This window comes from Crassostrea angulata, chromosome 9 (assembly GCF_025612915.1).
Source record: "Crassostrea angulata isolate pt1a10 chromosome 9, ASM2561291v2, whole genome shotgun sequence".
Taxonomy (NCBI): Eukaryota; Metazoa; Mollusca; class Bivalvia; order Ostreida; family Ostreidae; genus Magallana; species Magallana angulata.
Window position 1 is genome coordinate 7,695,736 of NC_069119.1, and position 10,805 is coordinate 7,706,540.

Below are 10,805 nucleotides of genomic sequence, written 5' to 3' on the forward strand. Positions count from 1 at the left end.
TAGTTTCAGAGCAAAAACATAAACCAACCCACCACATCGAACAACTTCAAAATCAACGCAAGATATGTTGAACATGCATTACTCAGGCGTTCATTTTCATTAACTTAAGATTTTTCATGTTTTACATGCATAACCCCCCCCCCCCACACACACACACACACACAAAAAACAAAAAAAAAAAACAAAAAAACAAAAAACAAAAACCGCGCGGTTTTGTCGCTTTTGGGCTTGATGACTAAAAAGCTGTTGGACAGTAGAAAGACGGTCATTTGGGGAATCGTGTGGGGACTTGTAAAAAAATCATTGATAATAAATTCCACACATACACACCTAGTGGCCACAGGTAAAGGCAAAGGGAAAGCTCTTTAATCAAAGCCCATCTATATTCGACATTCCAAATCTCTTACGCGACACTGAACGCCCCCATTCACAAAACTGGGCAGACGACACTTTACACGATCAACTCTCGCCAAACTTCACAGTTCTCACGAACGCCGAGAGAAACGCATCGATTTCTGTACAGAATTTAGACGGTTCATCTCAAGTCAAGGAAAAATGTCAAAAGTTGATGAAACCAGACAAAAATGGAGCGAAACCTTCGACTCCTTTGATACATCTGGAAACGGACAATTAACGATCCAAGAGTTGAAAGAAGCGCTGAAAGGAATGGGCGCAAATCTGTCGGACCAAGAAATTGTGGTAAGTACATTTTTTTCCATAAAAAACCGCCATATAACTTATTTATCTTTAAATCAAACTAGCATTAAAGTTAAGTTGTTTATATATAGAGAAAAAAATAAATGCGAAAAAAATATTTGCAGGATATTTTAGCGTTAACTCTCTGTTTGTGAGAGACCGCGAAAAAGGGGGGAGATGTTGGTGTAATGATGTACATAAGATGTGCATGAGAATTCGATTGTTTTATTGGTCGAGCTATAGCTCCTAAGGACAGTGGTCGAGATAATTAACCACTCAGAGATCAATAATGACCAGATATGCATGAATATATCTGACCTGAACTCGTGCGAAACTCTTAATAGAATAGAATATTTTATTCTCCCTTATGATCCAATCCCGCGCAACTTCTTTCCGAATGAAAATATTGCTCATATTTTATCAGAGTCAACGAATTTCTAGGCGTGTCAACATGTTGCTTTACAAGATAAGATGGTGACTGTATGCATTTGTGTAGATTCATTTTTTGCCTGCATTTTACCTTTTTACCTGTATGGTAGATTTGTGTGTTAACAAACGTTCCCACAGATCTATCATTCACAAACAGGTTTCAGGTATAGTCAACAACTTCCCTTGTCACGGGATGTTTCTTTTAAACTATGTAAGGGGGGGGGGGGGGGTGGTTGGTTGGTTGAACAACTAAAGAAATATACGTAATGTGAAATGCTCTGCTAATTCTTTTCATTAAATTTAATTTGTAATGGGTATGATGGGGACATTAAACTACAAAGTCGACCTGAAATACTCTATTTAATGTGCGACTTTTGACATTCTTCATATAATTTCAGTCTGGGTCAATGCACAAGTAGGTCTTGCATGCAGCCAAATTTATTTGAAAATCATACACCTGAAGTAAAAAATCAGACACCCACACCCATATGTAAAAGGGGGGGGGGGGTTAAACAACCAAAGAAATACGTGTAATGTGAAATGCTCTACTAGTTCTTTCCTTTAAATTTAGTATGTAATTGGTAAGATGGGGACATCAAACTACAAAGTCGACCTGAAATACTCTATTTAATGTCCGACTTTTGACATTCTCATATAATTTCAATCTGGGTCAATGCACAAGTAGGTTTTGCATGCAACCAATCATACACCTGAAGTAAAAAGTCAGACACCCACACGCATATTTGATCCCGTGTTCTATTTGCCTGGCAAAAGAACAATTTACCAATAAGCGCTGGCAATTTTTTTTCCACAGAGAAACCAAGTGGGAAAACGCCCTGCAAAGTTTTCCCAACTTTCCCAACTTTTTAAACGGTATTTAAATGCTTGTATACCGAGTATAATATTCATATGGATATGCTAAAAGTTCAAGTCCAAAATGTCTTTGCTACTGGCAGTGAGTGTGAGAAGATTATGCCTAAAGATAGATTAAACACAGGTGTAATAAAACTCATAAATATTTATTAGATCTAAATCAATGCCTGCCGCTGGGTGAATTGACAACATACTGCTTGACAGATCTTTAATTTTTTTAGTGGCGGATCATGGATATGACCGTTTAAGCATTCTCTATATATTTATACATGTACCTGTATATCTATACATGAATGTAAATGCATGAATCATGCAATAAGAATTTACGATACGCATGGTTTCACATTACTACACTTGTAGTAAATAAACGCTAAAACCTTATAGGTGTATACGCATTCTTTCGTCATAAGTGTCAAATAGGCTTGGGTTGTAAATGAATTTCTTTAGGTCACGGTTTGCTGGCAAGAATTTGTTGTGAATATGTTAAAAGTAACCTTTCAGTTGGAACGAACATAGGACCTATACTGGATTTAAATAATTTTTAAACCATTTTTTTGGTGGGGGGGGGGGGGTATGATGATGCTCTTGTTCAAAACGGGAGGGGTGGTGGGGTGGGGGTGACGATGCTCTAGTGCAAAACAAAGTCGATGACGATGATGATGATGGTGTGAATTCAAACTTGGGGAAGACATGGATCATTTATTTTTAAAACACCAGCTAGTTTTACAGAGCTGTCGCTTCGTTTTAACCTGTCAAAATGTTGTAATCGTATCATTACCACATATCAATGCAAAGGGGGTTTAGATATATAGGTTCTATCAATTTCAAAGGGGGGGGGGATTTATTATTAGATAAGTATTGAAAAGACTGGAATCTCTTTTGCGTTTACTTTAAAGCTTACGTGCTGTGCCTAATCGCGTATAATTGGGTAAATACTGCCAATCTTCCAAGTTTTTCCGTACGATGTTGAAAATGGACCAATTTTGAGACCATCTAAATAATCCATTATAGTGCAATGTGTCTGTGTGTGCAATGCAATGTTAATTGATAGATATACATATATGACTAACACGCTAATATTTGATAGGCTATAAAGCGAGATGAAGACCCTACAGATTTTCTCTGTAGGTTTATCTATATTAATGAGGAATTAATGGTTATTGGACTTGTTTCAAACACAGTCCATCTTTGAGAGTGATGCAGACAAACATGCTACAAATATTGAGAGAGAGAGAGAGAGAGAGAGAGAGAGAGAGAGAGAGAGAGAGAGAGAGAGAACTTGCTTAAGCTTTAATGTTAATTGTTTATACTTACATTTGCAGACCATTTTTAGTGACATAGATGGGGATGGAAGCAAGTCAATCTCAAAGGACGAGTTTATCCGGGAGATGACAAAGAAGAATAGGCAGTAAGTAAAATGTCCTTGAAAAGCAGTCAGAAATTAATCAATTTACAAGTTACTGTCCTTTAAAAAAGGACTACAATACGTGGACCATTTTGTGTGTTTCCAACGAAAACGTGAAAGCCTTATAATAACTTGAGATTATCAGAGATTCCACCGACTCTAGCCTCCTTCTTTTAACCACTAAATTTGTACGTTGTTTACGTATACATGTATGTATAGCCCTGACTTTTTATTTCAGAATTAAAAGGCTTCATACCTCCTAAATAATCATGATCTGTCTATGAATGAAGTTTGCATGTATAGTATCAGGCATTCGGTGAATTCTACTATTTGCTCACAAATTACGATTCGCACTACTTTGTTAACTATGCAGGGACAGCTTTGTGTAAATTCATATTTTAATGCATTTTTCTTGAGATTTAAACTTTTATACAGTAACATAATTATTCAATCATACTTATATGCTTAATAAATTTTAATAGGGAAGTAATAAATTTTAATAGGGAAGTACTCTAGCCTCGCGTACTATAAAGGTAAAGTTAAGTTACATGTGTATTCGGAAAACAACAATACATTGCAAATTATGCTATTTGATGCATGTTAGTTTCGGCATAACATTAACTTATTTCATAATACTGACAGTTCATATCACATACCGATCATTTCTTTAAAAGGAATACTTTGTTTCTGTACTGTTCACCGACAACTTTACAATATTACAGCGCCTTTGAACTTATATAAGTGTGCATATGGAACGGAATCTCGATCCCGATTCAGATAAACGTGTGCTAGCCTGGTTCCCTAAGCTACCCATCACGCACAGTAACCAGGCTAGCTCCTGCGCAGGTTGCATTTTCCCCATAGCATCCGGTTTAACCTCGCTTATATATTTTCTGCGTGGACCTCAGGGTCCACGCAATAAGACATGTTTGATACAAAGTGATATTTACTATATGATTAAATGCATTAATGCAATCTAATAAAAAAAATGCTTTCACAAATTAGGTCCGCGATGAAAAATATTTTCGGTTAGTACGTCTACTTTTTCACTTTTCACATTTAAACGTGTATATGACATTTGCGGGTATTGCAAAGAAAATACACTAATTTCACATTACATTACCAGGCTGATCTTAAAAAATAGTATTTATATCTTTATCTTTTTCTTTACTTTATTACATAACATATCATGGATCTGTTCGTCACATAAATGAAAGGGCTATAAAGTAATTTCATTTGACTTCCTAATTTTCTTCATCTTCCGCAATTTTTTTTCACATCTTTTTCTATTTGTTTGCAGAGACGCTTTCCGAGAGTTCTTTGCTGCCAATGATACCGACGGTTCCGGGGCGCTGACAGCCGATGAGATCCGAAAGTTTGCATCGGAAGATTCCGAGGCATCGGTGGAGGAAATCCTGGCGCAATGTGACGCCAACTCAGATGGAAAAATCACGTTGGAGGAATTCCTAAAAGGCATTGACGGCTAGACGCGGGCCTCTATGCAATAAAGTTTAACGCTCAGCTTAAAAAATCTCACACCAGTTACTTACTTTACTTTGAGAATAAGCACCAATTCTATTTGTCCCGCGTATGACGCAATAGCGACCTTTGATAGTGTTCGAATCGAATTCAATAAATTACGTATACTGCCAAGCTGTGAAGAGCAGTTTTCGCTGAAACAAGTGCATGTATGAATAACCATTTGTTGTTATTTGTCGCTTTTTTATGAGAAATATTATTGGTAAAAAACCGAATTTCGGCGAACTCGAACGCTAATAAGCGTAAAATTTCGGAATTTCAATAGTATTCTGTTTCGGAAAGAAAAAGAAAATGTTCTAATTTTTTTCTGATCATTGTTTTTGTTAACTTTACTTAAATCATAATAATGTTCTATAACTAGGACATTTCTTACAAATTTTTTGTATTATTTACGATGTACACAAAATGTAACCATTATTAACTGCAACATTGTAAAAAAAAGCCTCCTTTTTTTCTTAAGTGTAAAGCATATTTGAAGCGATACTATATGGACATTATAATTTTTTACATACTTCTCGTTCTTTAATAAACAATTGAAATTGCTAGCTGTTCCATTTTGAAATAAATTGTAGAAATAAACAAGCCTTCTTGTTGGATGAAGTTATAACCATTTTAACAAGACTTTTATCATGGACTTTCGATAGTACGTAACTATCTATTTCTTGCATCAAAACAGGTAACAAATCTTGTTGATTTCAAAGAGCTATGAGTTAGTGGCCACCAATGGCATATGTCACATTGCTGTTTGACACAATTTTTTTACTACCCAAATTCTAAGCTCTTGTTAAAATGGTAATTTTACCTACATGAATCTTTACTTCATTGCATTAGTACATTACTTCAAATCAATTGTACATATCTTTAGACAAATTAAAGAAACGAGGAATAATTGAGTAAAACCTACAATTCTTTTATAGACAGGTATAACTGATTTAAAGATAAGTACATTTGATTTGAAGATATGTACATGTACATATAAAATAAGTACAACAATTTGAAAATGTGTTTTGGCGTTCCATTGTGACGTAGCAGTCCAACAATTTTTATGTTGGATCGACAGTCAGGTCAACATGCATGCGTCTACTTTGTAAAATCGGTTGAATGACCATTTGTTGTGTTGGACATTTTGTTGGTAAGGACTAAATAGACGAAAATTTATGAGGATATAACAAGAATTTTATAGCTTACTACTACTTGAAATTATACTTAATTGCATCTATAACGAAGGGTAATACAATTCAGTTGTTGACTGGTATGAGGTTAACATATTATTTGTTGGACTCTCAGACAGAAATGTTGCCCTTGGCCTTCGTGGGCATTAGACGCCAAGTTCAGAATTAGAAATGAACAGTATATGCTGAGATATAAAAATCTTTATATAGAATTTGAAAAGACGTGTTTTTTTTTCAAACATGTTTGATATTAAAAATGCATAGGTTGATTGTTAAGAACGAATATGCCCCTTGATATCCATTATCGTTATTTTGCTAAGCTCTTTTGGAAAAGATTCGCAACTTGTGGGGTTTACATTGTACATGTAGTTCATGCATTGATCCAATTCAAGAAATTAAATAAGTATTCCTATTAAAGGAATGATCGGCATGTAATAACATTGGAATGTAATGTGAAAGTATTACGGTATATGCAGTAAACATCATAAATACTAGTAAGATATATCGCAACGTTTTGTTGATTATCCAACAAGGAAGACAACTCTCACTGCGATGGATGACTATATTTCTCGAGTTTAAAAAAGGTCCAGTTAAAGATCCAATGGTTGTTATGTTCTAGTATATTTGTGATAACACCACGAATCTATTTTGTATCTATACTATTACCCAAGTACATTTCATCAACAAAATTTTAATATTTAATCGTTCAACTGCTGAAAACTATTTGAATATAAGTAAATAAATAAGAAACCATTCTTTGAATATAATGATATAATTAAATATGGTCACGCGTGATCAAAACTATCATAAAACCATTCCCGGGCTTTATTGTATTTGATCACCCCAACCCTACTTGATCACCTCATAATACTCAAAGAATGGTTCATATTCCTAAACTCATGCCGATTTAACCTCGAGAATATGTAGAAATCAAATGTACGTATGATGAGACCCCTCTTAAACACGGTTTACAAATTTCATTGATCTCCCGAGCTCGCCTATTATGACAAAGGAGAAAAAAAATCATGTCCGTTTAAAACAGTAAATACATCGGAAAAAAACAACTACAGAGGACGCCATTTTTAATTACACTTTCATTTATCAGTTTTTCTTATTGAATTGTTCAACTACAGGCAAACGCGCTAACTCGTATTTCTTTATACTAGTAAATGATTCCCTCATTCTCATATGTCTCACCTTCTGTTTAACTCTTTTCAAAATCGACAACTCCTTGGCCTCTCAAGAGACGGATTCACGTGACACACTTCCGTCTTCTGCAGAAGCCAAGGAGTTGTAAATGTACGCGAAATATAGACAACTTTAAAAGTTACTGTTTAGCGAGGTAATTCATGTATCCGAAATAACACCCTTCTTAAAGGTTGTTATTTCTCCTCCGAAACACTTGCTTTTTTAACAGTATTTCATTTTCTACACCATTCCATGTGTTATAAAGAGAGATTTAAAAGTTTAAAAGTGCTTTCCAGTTTGTGACGGATACCGTGATAAAGCACTGAACACTCTATGATAAAGGCTTACAATGTATTGTTTTTTCAATGTTTTTATTTCTTATAGTTATCTTTATAAAATATTAACAAAGAAGCAAATCAATGAATTTTTCATCATACGTGCTTAACCTAAATTTTTCTTAGAATTCTACCTGCTCTACCTGTCCATGGCAAGAGCTTTCCAAAGTCACATTGAAATGTCATAAATGTTCTTTACTTCTTCATTAGCTCTTTATTTGAATTTCCTTAGAATTCTTCTTCTACTGCCTTTCCATGGCAAAGCGTGTCCGGAGTTGCAATAAAATGTTATCAATATTTCTCTATGGAAGCATGATGGACATCTTTTAGCAGCAAAGCTTCGCCTCCTTTTTGAAGCTGCTCCATATGTACGCCCATACATTAAAGGCAATCTGCTTGAAATATTCACAACTCCTGAGCATGGTCGGTAGGCCGGGGGGTTTGAACCACGGATAAGACAACGAGGCCTACATGCTCGACCACAGGAATCAAAGGCAGTTATGTAACTCCGCGTAACTCCCAAGTTAGGGTTTTTGACAGCGACATAAACAATGGATTTGGAAACCGGAAGTCTATTGTCAAAGACTGCATAATCTAAATACTGCCCTCGATATGAAAATCCAGTGGATTGCACAAACACTTTTGAGAATCTGTCATGATTTTTTAAACAAGCCAGAAAGGAAGCCGGTGTTTTCTTTGGTAAATTGCTAAGGAAGGGATAAACCTGAGGAGGATATTTGCTTTTATGAAATGAGAACGGAGACTTTACGACTGGTCCGATGTATCGTTTAGGGCTTCTAGTGTATATAATACGTATAGGTATATATACCCAGTGACGTTTATCAAACACACCGTCCATCTTAAATGTATTCTGAATCGGCAGATTTGGAAGATGTATCACACTTCGGATGTTGTTTAAGGCTAAAGGAAAGTTTCTTGAAGGTTTACTTTGTTGAAATGTATTGAAACGTAAACTTTGGTCCCATAGGTGTCTTATTGGGTTATGTGGTGTAATAAGATTTCTTAAACGCATGCTTTTAACATTGGCCCCGAATATACCTCCAACGTTGTTAAAGCTTGTTGTACGAGTTCTAGCGGAATTTCTGATGTTCGTCAAAGCACGGAATCCATTCAAAGGTACCTGATTTATGCCACCATTGATTCTCTGCATTCCAGTAAAAGGCGAAGCCAGTGATCCTCTGACACGGTGATTGACATTTTCGCATTCTCTAAAATTACCAGTATTGGGATCAATTAAGGCTGTCATACTTCCGGGACCTGTTCTGGGGTCAACAAAAACAGTTTTGAATCGAGCAGCCGCCGGTCGTTGCAATGAATCCAAAGAAATTCCAAAGGATGGCAATGAACTCATGACCTGTGCTGAAGATTTCTCTCCAATGTCACACGCAGTAACTGAAACGCAAACCCCTCTACGACAAGTTCAGAATCTAGAGTTGCCACAGTTGGTTTCACAGGAGGGCATATCTTCATAATGATAAAAGTTTTGTGTAAAGATGTCACTGTAAGAATCCAAATTTGTATAGTTACCAATCACTATAATGTCTGGTCTATGTAACTCATTATGCATTGGCCAGGGATAATCGGTTGTAGGATCTACGCCTTGCAGCCTAATTTTCTGTCTAAACTTTTCCCAAATGTAATCAATAAAGGTGTGATGTAGAAGGAAAACTGGATCAAAGGCAGCTTTGAAAGGATTGCTCATTGTACCTCCCACCCAGTTATGAACATTGCCGTGTTGGCCTTCAATGGTATAACGATCATCATCTCCAAAACCATTGACAACATCTCTGTGTCTTAAAGCTTCATTTCCTTCCAGAAATATTTTCATTCTACTCTTCACCATCAGGGCTGAATCCATTATGCTTATGTTTCTTACCAGAGGCAAAGTATCACCTTCTACCCACCAGTTTGCAAATGGACCATTGACGACCAGATTATTCCCATTGCCTACCAACTGAGATGTAAACATGGCAGATTCTTGCGGCCAATCCATGTCATTGTCCATGCTCGAGTCCCAGTAACAGAGTGAAACAGTGCTGTCTATTTTTCGAAGTTCAAATTCCAAACTGTAAAAATATGTTCGGAAATACATGTATCTGCATTTTGTTCTTTTTATGCAAAATAATAGACCCATACTTACAATGAAAAAGTTTTAAATATTTGTTAATTATCATAATCATCTATCATGATAATAAGGAAAGGTTTCTTACAGAAGTAGATAAATCCTATGAAAGCCTAGAAAATTTGGACCATCATGTCCTGCACGAAAAGCATCGGGACTACTGTGGACTTTGGCCCAAGCGTCGTAAAACTGTAATTTAATACTAAAACTCTCAAGACAAAAATAAACACAGAACCGAAGGAAACCAGATATTTTCAAATTGACGAAAATAGAAAAAGATCATCAAATACAGTACACAGTAACCTCACCCCATTTTCTTTAAGCCTATTTAGAGCGACGAAGAATCTCTGCCTTTCTTCGTCACTGAGGACTCGAAGCTCCCTACGAAGGGCCCGGTTGGCTTGTCTTTTGTGCCGCCTTGTACTGTGTACATTTTGTTGGAATTCACTGTACGCAGATTTTATATGATTTATTTCATTTTCAGTCATGTTGAATTTTCCTTGGACATTGGGAATTTGCCAGATGAATTTTCCCAGACAGTAGGTATGTACATCCTGACCCAGGGGGTCTGAGGTGAGATCGTGCGTGTGTTCTTCATAACATTGCTTCAACAGATTTGGCATGTCTGCTTCCCAAATGAGGGCGTTTGTTTGAACGGCAAAAACAACAGTTCCAACAATAACGCTAAGGATACACGTTAGTTCCATCTAAAATAAAGACCAACAAATAATAAAGAGCAATCTTCAATGATTTTTTTGTATCAGTTTAGTTTAAAAAAATCTTTATTTAGAAAGACAAACAGATGAATAGATAGATAGATAAACAGGCAGACAGGCAAAAAGATCGACAGACAGACAGACAGACAGATAGATAGATAGATAGATAGATAGATAGATAGATAGATAGGCACAATGAATGTCTGGAGTGATTAAAATATCATTGAATGATAAATATTAAAACATGTATAGAAGATCAAAACATTATCTAGAAAAGATGGGTTTAAAGTTGGTATGACAATGTTGATG

The 10,805-nt window shown here is 35.9% G+C and overlaps 1 protein-coding gene and 1 pseudogene across 1 annotated transcript; one reads left to right on the forward strand and one right to left on the reverse strand.

Annotated features, from left to right (window-relative positions):
* Window positions 1–461: 461 nt before the first annotated feature.
* Window positions 462–5,524, forward strand: LOC128162377 (uncharacterized). Its single transcript, XM_052825551.1, has 3 exons — window positions 462–699; window positions 3,321–3,406; window positions 4,704–5,524. Exons 1-3 carry the CDS (start codon window positions 556–558, stop codon window positions 4,888–4,890), a joined length of 417 nt encoding a protein of 138 aa, XP_052681511.1. The 5' UTR covers window positions 462–555; the 3' UTR covers window positions 4,891–5,524.
* Window positions 5,525–7,851: 2,327 nt separating this feature from the next.
* Window positions 7,852–10,487, reverse strand: LOC128162375 (uncharacterized; annotated as a pseudogene).
* Between the last annotated feature and the right edge of the window lie 318 nt (window positions 10,488–10,805).